Here is a 12,500-nt window from a genome sequence, read left to right on the forward strand (position 1 = left end):
ACATATGAAGAAAATTTAAATACTGTATATTATTTTAACTTTTAAGACACCTGGCAAAACCAGAAAATATGAATAAAAAATTTAGCAGTTAATGGGTTAATAGTATCATAGAGAGGCTGTTACTTGAAGGTATTTGATAAGCAGGGTATGTTTTATTATTTGCTACAATTAACAACAAAGTTTTTAAATCAAACAAAATCAGTAAAGATTTTTTGTTTGTTTTTGCTTTTGTTTCCAGATGTGACCATCTCTATATCTCAGAAGTTGACCATCCTTACAGTTTATATTCTCATCAGAATTATTTCGATGTTAATGAGACATCGACATACATTTCAATATCGTCCCATATCCGAATTGTCCATTGTATGTCACAAACGAATCTGGCTGCAGGAAAAATGTTTAAGATTAATTACAAGGTTGTAGGTAAGTTAATTACATGTTAATTACAAGGTATGTTCAGGAAAGTTAAGCCTTGCTATTTTCAATTGCTGTTGTTTAGGCCTGGGTCAGCCTTGATCAGAACACCTGCAATCAAAGATGCTCCAATTGGAGCCATTGTATTCCATCTTTTTTGTCTTTTACTTGTTTCAATCATTAAACTGTGGCCATGCTGGGACACCACTTCAGTAACTGTTTTATTTTTTTTTAAGCCTGGTACTTATTCTATCAATCTCTTTTGCTGAACTGCTTAGCTGTAGAGACATAAAAACAACAGTACTGGTTGTCAAACGGTGGGGGTGGGTGGGGGCAAATACAGGTATATTTGTGTGTGCACACACACACACACCACACACACACACACACACACACACACAGCTGACTTTTTTTCAGTCTACTGAATCCACCCTCAAGGAGCCATGCAGTGGGACTGAACCTGGAACTCTGTGGTTAGGAGACAAGCTTCTTACCACACACCCATACCATCTTTTTATTCTTAATTCTTTGTAAGTTGGCAGAATGTGATTTGAGGGAAATTTGGCTGAGGTCTCTAGCATGTTATGTGATAGTGCAAAGGCTCCAGCATAGGCTTTTGACTGGAATTAAGCAGCTACAAACTGGGTAGAAGACCAACACACACACACACACACCTATATACAGTTGGGTGCAAAAGTAGGTATACAGTTATGAAAAAAGAAAACATGTACTCTACTCATTTATTTTTATCAAAAAAATTAAAAGTTAGCCTTATTTTGGATATTTTCAGTGTCATTAATTATAATAGTATGCTTATCATAATTATGATAATACTTTTATCATAACTTCTAATTTTTTTTTGATAAAAATAAATGAGTACTGTACATGTTTTCTTTTCTCATAACTGTATACTTACTTTAGCACCCCACCTGTATATATGTATGCATGTGTGTTGGTCTTCTACCCAGTTTTTGCACCCCCTGTATTTATATATATATATATATATATGTATGTATAGAAATTAGAAAAAAACCACCTTTTATCAATTCAAAATGAATATTATATATATATACAAAATAATAAATAAAACATATGCATATATACATACATATATGTATGTACCTACATCTATATGTATAAATACATGCATATATGGGTACAAGACACCAAAAAAACGCCAAACACAATGAGAAACGAAAACATAAAAACAGAACCATGGAAACGAACATTTTTTTAAATAACAATAAAACAGGGTACACGACATACAACACAAGGAAAATTCCCCTTCTTCAGCTGCCTCCACTTCATCTATTCTGTGTTTCATAGGTAAAGGCGAGACACGACTTCGGTGAAACAATCCTTCCCGCAACGTACAAATGAGGCTTTGCATCCTCCCCTAATTTTACCCTTATTATTATTGACAATATAATTCTCTCCCTGATCTTAAACTACAGATCCTTCTGTAGGAATTTGTTGCTCTATAACTCATGTGGATGGACAGGGGAGAATGCAAAGCCTCATTTGTACGTTTTGAATTCGTTAGTACTGGATATCGAAGTTAGTTCATCTGAGGTTACTCAAATCAGATGGGCAAGTTCGATTTTTAGCGCTCTCAAATTTAAATTTAATGAAATCTTGTGCTGATGAAAGGAATGTTGGAATAGGGTTGTATTTCTAGCGTCTCTATATCTAACTAACCCAGAAACACGTTCACAAGTAATCAATCTTTCGAGTGAACTTTCGTTATTTTTCCCTCTATACCTACGTGTAATGTTTTTGAGTATACATTATCTGGGAGACTCTTCTTAAAGTAGAAGAAATAGATAAATTCTTTGTCTGCTATTTCTAAAAGCTCGGTGTGTGGTAAAGCAATTTTTGCTGAACCCTAATTATATAAAATAATGTTTAAATTTACCGTAAATGGTCCTTTTGCATACTGAACACTGCTTGGTAAAATTATTAATTACTAATTAGTTAATTAATTTTACCCTTATTATTATTGACTATATATATATATATATATATATATATATATATATATATATATATATATATATATATATATATATGTATGTATATATGTGTATATATATGTATATATGTATATATATATGTATATATGTGTATATATATGTATATGTGTGTATATATATATATATATATATATGTATATATGTATATATGTATATATATATATGTATAATATATATATATATATATATATATATATATATGTGTGTGTGTGTGTGTGTGTGTGTATGTATATAATCACTGAGTGGCACCTTGGGTAAATGTCTTCTACTTTAGCCCCACTCTTGTGAGTGGATTTAGTAGATGGAAACTGAAAGAAGCCCCTCGCTTGTATTTATGAATATAAATTTATATACATGGATCATAAACTGATAAGCAGGTACTTTTGAACAAAAATAACCTGCAGTATCTTTTCTGTTAAATTGCTTCTGGTAATTCAGTAAACCAAACAATGGTTGGTTGTAACCAACCCTATGATCAGAGGTGCTGTTGTTCACAAAAGACATGATTCAAAATAAAATAAGAAAGAAAATGAATAAAATAAATTCTTTTGATGGAGAAAGAGAGCAATGGGCAACAGGAGATAGATGGAAGGTTATTTGAGTTATGTAAAGGGATTTAGATTTGGTACAAAATAAAAGTTTGATTTTTTTTTTTATTTTCCTAGTGAAAAAAGAAGAATTTTCTGGATATCCTCAAAAAGGAACTCTTAGTGATGGATTTTTTCATTCTCCAAACTTTCCGAGAGGCTATGCAATCAATGGAGAAATTTTCATCTATTCAATACGAAATCTGGATCCAAATGGGTTCATAAAACTTGTCTTTGATGATTGGGATATTGCACAAGACACTACAGTGCAGGTAAGCATTTCCCCTTCTTTTTTCATTTCTTTATCATGGTGAAATACTTCAAATGGTTCAATCAGAAATCAAACCTGCCTTTACATACACAGCTTCCCATACACAGCTTACACAGCTTTGCAGTGTTCACATAACTAAATTGTTCAAAATCTGTCAAGTCTGTAGGGTTAAGGAGTTTATTTGGCTACTTTTATGGTTTCTGGATTTTATCCCACCTTGGGCAAGTGTTTTCTGCCACAGCCTCAGATCAACCAAAGCTTTGTGATTAGTTTTAACACCCCCTATTTGATTTATGGGTATTTTTATTAGAATCTAATCTGTTGCAAACACTTGGATCAGGTCCCTACTCTAAATAGCTTCCCCTTTATCTCCCACTTGTCTCAAGGGTACTAAAGAAAGGGACTGCTCTTTCTCATCTAATTAAACCATAAAAAAGAAAAAGAACATTACTACCTTTAATTTTAAAAAAGGGTTCCTAGTTTTATTTGTGTCTGAAATCATGCACATAATGGATAAATTATATTCCTGATGATGATCTATTGTTAAAATTGATAATTTCCTCTGCTGGCATCATGTAAAAAAAAAAAGCACCTGTGCAGGTGTCATAGAAAGCACCCAGTGCACTCTGCAAAGTGGCTGGCATTAACAGGTATCCAGCTGTAGAAACCATGGCAAAACAGATGACTGGAGCCTGGTGCAACCATCCAGCTTGCCAGTTTCTGTCAAACAATCCAACCCATGCCAGCATAAAAAAAAAAAACGGACATTAAGCAACAATGATAATGAATGAATGAGATTAATTAGATTTTAAAGTTTGCTACTTATTCTCTCTGTTTCTTTTTGGCAAAATGCTAAGTTACAGAGATGTAAACACACCAACGCGGGCACAAATACACACACACACAACAGGCTTCTTTTAGTTTCCCTCAACTAAATCCATTCACAAGGTGTTGGTCAGCCCAAGGCTATAACAGAAAACACTTCTCCAAGGTGCCATACGGTGGGACTGAACCCCAAACAATGTGGTTGGAAAGCAAACTTCTTAACCACACAACCACACCTGCACAATATAGAGATGTCTTGCAAATAACTTGCACATGCAAGTGCTACCAGTTAAAAGCTCTGTATACCGGAAGCTAGCAAGTGTATGGGCTCATCAGGAGAGAATGCGCGCCGTTTCGGGGCCTACCTCTCGACGGCATCAATTAACTATTTTGCCATGTAAATGCATTGATTCTTCCTTTCTGTCTTTCTTAAAGGTTTATGAGAACAATCAGAACACTCCACTGACCATAAAACATTTCCAGAGACCAATCATTGTCTCTAACAGCAACAGTCTTCAGTTGATTTTCTACACTGGAGCAAAACCCTCTTCAGACAGTGAAAACATTGGATTCAAAGCTTCTTTCAAATATTTATCAGGTCTGTTGAATTTTGGAAATAAAGCAAACCTTGTGCTTTCTTTTGATAATTTTATGCAATTTTATATATTTTTATTTCTTCTTGTATTGGGTCTCTCTCTCTCTCTCTCTCTATATATATATATATATATATATGTGTGTGTGTGTGTGTGTGTGTGTGTGTGTGTGTGTGTGTGTGTGTGTGTGTGTGGTGTGTGTGTGTGTATGTATATGTATAACACATCCTTACATGTGGCAATGTGTCTTGGAGGATCAACAAACAAAAGCTTATCAATGCTGCTGAAATGTAGTTTCTTAGATGAATTCTGATGATATCCTATAATGGTAATGTTACAAACAGTGAAGTCCTTAGGAGAGCAGAAACTCCTTGAAAATGGCACATGGAGACAACATGCAAAGTTCGTTGGACATCACATGAGAACATGAAGCATTGAACTCTTGATGCCGATTGAGAAACTGAGGTGAAGAAGTGAGAAAAGATGGAGAGTAAAGGCAATTTGATGACCTTAGCAGATGGTTGCAGAAAGACTTAGCCAATAATATGCTAACATGAATAGGGGACCGAAAAAGGGTGGAAGTCTATAATGATGAAAGAGGAAGAAGGTAGAATTTGTTAGTAATCTTTATTTGTAATGTATTCTTCTCTGGCAATCCATCAGTTATGATGATGGGGGATCCAGTTGATGTGGTCAATGGAACAGCCTGCTCATGAAATTAACATGCAAGTGGCTGAATACTCCACAGACATGTATAGCTTTTACATTGTTCTTAATGAGTTACTCACAATATCTCTTTGATATTTAAAAAACAACAACAACTTTGTCTTTACTGTATCTGGATCAATTGCAATTGGAGGTGGAACTTGCTGGAGAATTAAGGGATGTTATTACCAAACATGTGGACATACATCCAGTATTTTGGCAATGTAAGAATTCTAATTAACCTTTCTACTATAGGCACAAGGCTTGAAATTTTGTGGGGAAAGGATTAAGTCAGTTACATTGACCCCAATGCTCAAGGGGGACTTGTGTTTTATTCATCCTGAAAGGACAAATGGCAACATCTTCCTCTGAACATAAAACCAGAAGGAAAGATTGGTAATAACAATTAGGATCTCTAACAGAGGCCCAAAGGTACATATTTGATGAGAGGAAGAGAACGGTTAATCAAAGTGACCCAGTATTTGATTAGTAATTATTTTACTAACAATAAAAGAATGAAAATTAAAGTCAGCCTAAAGAGACCGTCAAGACATTAAGTTAGTCATTCTATCAATCTGCTGTTCTACTATTCTTTACAATTCTTTACAGACCTATTAATCTGCTATTCTACTATTCTTCACAGGTCTATCAATCTGATATTCTGCTATTCTTTACAATAATAACTATCTAGGATTAACTTCAAGATTGCCTACAAAGAATGGTGTCCAAACCTTCCAATAACTAAATCTAAGTTAAGCCATACAGTTATCGAGGGGACAGTAGTACTGAACCCTTTTGATGCCATCTTGCTTCAGACTGCCTCTAGTTCTATGATACAAGTTTCCAGTTTTTAAAGTGATTTAAATTAAAATCCTCCATCAAAATTGTTCCAAATTAAGGTGATTTGTAGCTGGCAAAGTTGGTAGCATACTGGCCAAAATGCTTCACAGTATTTCGTCAGTCTTTATGTTCTGAGTTCAAATTCCACCAAGGTCGATTTTGCCTTTCATTGGTTTGGTTCAATGAAATAAGCACAAGTTGAGCACTGGGGTCAATGGTATATTTATATTCCAAATGCAGCATTTTCAAAATTAATTGAAACAGAATCAGTTTATTTCTATAGAAATATGGTAGCAAAAGGGTTAAGGGAAGTAATGCATATATTTATTTAGATTTAATCTTCCTTTCACAAAAGCATTCAATTAATATTTTTACCTTTTGATATTTTTCAGAAAAGATTCAAGACAATACTAAACTTGGTAGGTGTAAATATTCTTATCTCATTTGTTTACAGTAATGTTGCTTCTCACAGCATATAGCTATTGGGTTGGCAACTAAGTTCCTGGCGTTTTTTTAAATTTTGGAATTTATTGCATTTTTAAATTTTGGAATCTATTTTTTTGGAGAATTCTATTTTTGAATCATTTTAGAATCTTTTTTTTTTCTAGTTAATTTTAGATAATTTTTGTTTATTTTCAGATCATTAAAATAGAATGTCAAGTTAAGAAAAACGAGCATTTTCGACACCTCTTTCTTTTTGCTTTTAATCAAGGTTCTAAGGCCACAAAAGCTGCTCGCAAAATTTGTGCTGTGCATGGAGAGGGTGCCATAGCTGAGAGAACCGCTCGTGATTGGTATGCCTAGTTCAAAAATGGAGTTTTTGACCTCAAAGATGCACCTCGTTCTGGCTGTTCTGTTGAGTTCGATGAAGAGTGATTAAATCAACTTTTGCATAAAATGGAATGCTCCCACATTGCTATAGAGAAGCATATTCACTCGATGGGAAAGGTTCAAAAGTATGGAGCATGGGTTTCGCATGCTTTAAGTGACAACAACAAAAATCAACGAGCCACAATCTCCGCTGGTTTGCTTGCTCGTTACTGCTCAACTCATGAACACAAGCAACAATTTCTTTACCAAATTATTACTAGCCTGTATGGTGCCTGTACATCTATATGAAGCAGCGTAAGGAATGGCTTAACCCCGGTAAAAAAGTGACACCGCGCATGAAACAAGATCTTCATCCGCGTAAAACGATTTTGTGTGTAAGGTATGACTGGGAAGGGATTATCCATTACGAATTGCTTGAACGGAACCAAATGGTCAACGTGGAACTCTATGTTCAACAGATGGAATGACTCAACATGGCTATTCAGGAGAAAAGACCTAATCGTCAGCATGGAGTTCTGCTGCATGACAACGCCTGCCCTCATATCACCAATATGACTGAGGAAGCCATTCAAACGCATGGCTGAGAAGTGCTGCCACACCCGCTGTACTCTCCTGATTTGGCACTAATGGATTTCCACCTCTGTTGATCTCTTTCAAATGCTATACACAGAGTTTCATTCAATACTGACGCAGAATTGAGATCTTGGTCAGATCAATTTTTGGGGTCGAAATTGGGTGATTTTTCAGGTCGAAATTGGGTGGTTTTTCGGGTTGAAATTGGGTGATTTTCAATACCAACAAGGTATTGAGAATCTTGTTGAATGTTGGGAAGAAGTTGTAAACAACAAGGGTGAATACATTATTGATTAATTAGTTGTTATTTTTTTTATTAAACCTTTTAAAAAATTAAAATTTAAAAAAACAGTGGGAACTTAGTTGCCAACCTAATAGATTTTATTTCCTTCAACAGTAATGCTGAATCTTTTATAACCTGCTTGGAATTTTAATGTCTTTAAATCTTTTGCAATAAAATTAAATTTCATGGTTATTCCAGTTGTGATGTAAAATATCAAACATGATACTGACACTGGTGAGGCAACCGCAGGAGAAATACATGGCCAAAAATAAACCTCTGTTTCTGGTTTTTGCTGACATGGAAAAAACCTTTAACAGGGTCCTTTGCTCCCTTATCTGGTGGTCAATACAGAAGCTAGGGATAAATGAGTGGTTAGTGAGAGCCATACAAGCCATGTACCTAGATGCTGTTAGTAAAGTGAGGGTTGCCAATGTGTATAGCAAAGAGTTTAATGTACAAGTAGGAGTCCACCAGGGTTCGGTTCTTAGCCCCCTCTTGTTTATCTTAGTTCTCCAAACTATAACTGAGGAATATAAGACTAGCTGCCTTTAGGGGCTCCTTTATGCTGATGATTTTGTTCTTATTGTTGAATCACTACCAGAACTAGAGAAGAGATTTCAGGTATAGAAGCAAGGTCTGGAATCAAAGGATCTTAGAGTTAATTTAGCAAAGACTGAAATATTGATAAGCAGCAAAACAGACAAATTGCAGATTCCTTTAAGGAGATGGCCCTGCTCAGTATGTAGAAAAGGTTTTGGAAGAAACTCCATAAGGTGTACCCAGTGCAGAATATGGACACAGGGAGCCTGAACAGCCCTTCAGCTGGTCAGCTCCTGTCAAACCGTCCAACCCATGCCAGCATGGAGAATGAACATTAAATGATGATGATGTCTTCTCTTCGTGTTCCACTGTCTGTTGTATGTGTTGCTTTTCCCATTAAAAGAAATATTTCCAAAGAAATCTAATGTCTTTTATTTGTTTTGGTTTTTTTTCCAGATTGTAGTGCTACTTTCCCTGCCAGCGTTGGAGGTGCGATATCTTTCTACGGATTATCCCCAATCGACTCTGCATCGTATGACTGTGTTTGGGTCATCAGAAAGATTCCAAACAAAGAATACAATTATGAAATCCATTTACACTTGAAAGAATTAACAATGAAAGATGGTGAGATTATTATTTTTCTTTTATTTTTTATTTGTTTCAGTCATTAGACTGTGGCCATGCTGGAGCTTCACCTTGAAGTGTTTTTAGTCGAATGAATCAACACCAATATTTATTTATTTTTAAGCAGAGTATTCATTCTGTTGGTGTCTTTTGCCAAACTGCTAAGTTACAGGGACACAAACACACCGGCACCAGTTGTCAAGTAGTGGTGTTGGTGTGTGTGTATGGGGGACAAACACACACACACACACATGCACACACATACACACACATGCACACACACACACACACACATATATATACCCACATACACACATGACGGGCTTACACACAATTTCTCTTTACAAAATTCATTAACAAGTCTTTGGTCAGACTGGAGCTATAGTAGAAGGCACTTACCCAGGGTGATGCACAGACGGATTGAACCCACAACCATAGCTGAGAAGCAAGCTTCCTTAACCATACTGCCATGCTTCCAGTCACTTTTGCACAAAAGTCCCCTGACACAGAAGAATTATCTGCATCTCATTTTACAAGATACTCAGATGACAATGTGATTGACCCCACATGCACACACACACACACACATATGATAATGACTTTTTTCTTCGTTTGACATAATTGCTTTAAAACATCACTGATAACATTGTACTTTTGTATTTTAAGATCAGTCCTTATCATTTAACAGGAAGTCTCATGATCAAAGCAGAGATATAATTAGAAGCTTTCCTGCCATGACCATCTTGCTCTTTCTTTTTACAGACTAAGTGCACCTAACACTACATTATTCACTATCATCATCATCATCGTTGTCATCGTCATCATCATCATCTTCTTCATTTTACCATCTTCTTTTCCATGCTTGCATTGGGTCAGATGGGATTTGTTGCAGCAGATTTTCTAAGCCAGTTGCTCTTCCTGCTGCCAAATGCATTCCCTATATTCAATTCAAGTAATATTTCCTCATGGCCAGACATGTTTTCATGGAAGATTAGAAACAAAGGATACGGTTTGCATGATGGTGACATGCATTTACAATTACCCTGCTGTGTCAAGGCAACGAGACAGTGATGAACACACACACACACACACACACAAAATCAAATACAGTAAAACCTTGGATGTCCCAAATATCAATTGTCCAAATTTTGGTTCATCTGAACAAGCTCTGCAGGTCCCATGAATACTTACTGAGCCATAGCATGCATAAACTGATCCTCGAAGATAACACAGTTATTAAGACATAAGGTCTTAATAACTGATGAGGATGTCTTTCAGCCCCGGCATCTGAAACTCTGAGTATTATTATGACAACTAACTGATTGTCCTATAATATATATATATATATATATATATACACACATATAGCTGTAACCTACACCAGTGTCACATAACCAGCCCACTCAAAAGTACCTTGGATCGTAGGGTGACATGCCATGCTTGAGGAGACCTATTGAGTCAAGTGCATCAACATCAAAACGAAAATCAAATGGAAATTGTAGTTGTGCCCCCCTATTTCGGTGGCACAGAAAATGCACCATCTGAACGTGGCCGATGCCAGCGCTGCCTTGCCTGGCTTCTGTGCTGGTAGCTTTTTTAGAAGCACCATCCATTCGTAGTTGATGCCAGCTCCTCTGGCCCCTGACCCAGTGGCACATAAAAAGCACCCACTACACTCTCAGAGTGGTTGGTGTTAGGAAGAGCATCCAGCTGTAGAAACACTACCAGATCAGATTGGAGCCTGGTGCAACCTCCTGGCTTCCCAGACCTCAGTCGAACCGTTCAACCCATGCCAGCATGAAAAACGGACATTAAACGATGATGATGATGGTATATATATACATTGTATAAAGGATTGTGGGTAAGGCCAGAACAGTGCAAAGTAAATGCAAGGCAAATCATAAGAAAACAAATATATGAATTAATGTAGACTTACCTTATATTCAATATTTTGGGGCTATGACCGCATTTTCGAGAAACTAACACTCATCAGCAACATTTGTTCATTTCTTGAAAATGGGGTCATAACCCTGAAATATTGAATTCAGGATAAGTCTACATTAATTCATATATTTGTTTTCTTGGGATTTGCCTTGCTTTTACTTTACACTGTTTGGCCTTACATACAATCCATTATACAATATCTTCTACACTAAGCTTATTAGTAATTATTCCATTATAATATATATATTTATATTTACATACATACACACAATTAGCTTATATATATAAATATATATATGGTGGTATATGAAAAAACATTCAAGCGAGGTTGTCACTAGTGCTGCTGGACTGGCTCCTGTGCAGGTGGCATGTAAAAAACACCATTTGAGTGTGGCCATTGCCAATACTGCTGTAATGGCCCTCGTGCAAGTGGCATGTAAAAGCACCCACTACACTCTCAGAGTGGTTGGCATTAGGAAGGGCATCAAGCTGTAGAAACTCTGCCAGATCAGATTGGAGCCTTGTGCAGCCATCTGGTTCGCCAGTCCTCAGTCAAATCGTCCAACCCATGCTAGCATGGAAAGCAGACATTAAATGATGATGATGATAGGCATAGGAGTGGCTGTGTGTTAAGTAGCTTGCTTATAAACCACATAGTTCAGGATTCAGTCCCACTGTGTGGCACCTAGGCCAAGTGTTTTCTACTATAGCCTCAGGCCAACAAAAGCCTTGCGAGTGGATTTGGTAGACAGAAACTGAAAGAAGCCTATCGTATATATGTATATATATATATGTGTGTATGTGTGTGTATGTGTTTGTCCCCTCAACATCGCTTGACAACTGATGGTGGTGTGTTTACGTCCCTGTAACTTAGCGGTTTGGCAAAAGAAACTGATAAAATAAGCACTAGGCTTACAAAGAATAAGTCCTGGGGTTGATTTGTTCAACTAAAGGCGGTGTTCCAGCATGGCTGCAGTCAAATGACTGAAACAAGTAAAAGTGTAAAGAGTGTACTATATTAATGTATAATATCATTGCTATTGTGTAATGGTTTAATAAAGTATTGATTGGGTATTATCAGATGGTTGATGATTGATTTAGATATATTTCTCCATTTTCTCATTTTGTATATATATATATATATATATATATATATATATATGTGTGTGTGTGTGGTGTGTGTGTGTGTGTGTGTGTGTATTTTCCCCTTGTTAACAATTAACACAGAAAAAATATATAAATAATTACCAGGATAAAGGTTGTAAAAAGGTTGTAACACCTTGTTTTTAAATGTAATGACTTCGGGTTTAAGGGAAATATTTTGTATAATATATATAAATAAATAAATGGAGTTAAACACAGGTGTTATTCAAATTCTTTTACTTCTGACACATGTTTCAAAGATATCACTGGTATTATTCCAAAGGTATAAAATGG

General features: G+C 36.0%; 1 protein-coding gene across 1 annotated transcript in view; it reads left to right on the forward strand.

Annotated features, from left to right (window-relative positions):
- The window catches only part of LOC115220956 (cubilin), a 96,617-nt gene that overhangs the window by 73,293 nt on the left and 10,824 nt on the right, over positions 1 to 12,500 (forward strand). The window contains exons 4-8 of the mRNA XM_029791166.2: positions 239 to 423; positions 3,113 to 3,306; positions 4,566 to 4,728; positions 6,661 to 6,687; positions 8,952 to 9,119. Of these exons, the coding sequence (XP_029647026.1) occupies positions 239 to 423; positions 3,113 to 3,306; positions 4,566 to 4,728; positions 6,661 to 6,687; positions 8,952 to 9,119 (737 nt within the window). The remainder of the gene's footprint in view (positions 1 to 238; positions 424 to 3,112; positions 3,307 to 4,565; positions 4,729 to 6,660; positions 6,688 to 8,951; positions 9,120 to 12,500) is intronic.

This window comes from Octopus sinensis, linkage group LG17 (assembly GCF_006345805.1).
Source record: "Octopus sinensis linkage group LG17, ASM634580v1, whole genome shotgun sequence".
Lineage (NCBI taxonomy): Eukaryota > Metazoa > Mollusca > Cephalopoda > Octopoda > Octopodidae > Octopus > Octopus sinensis.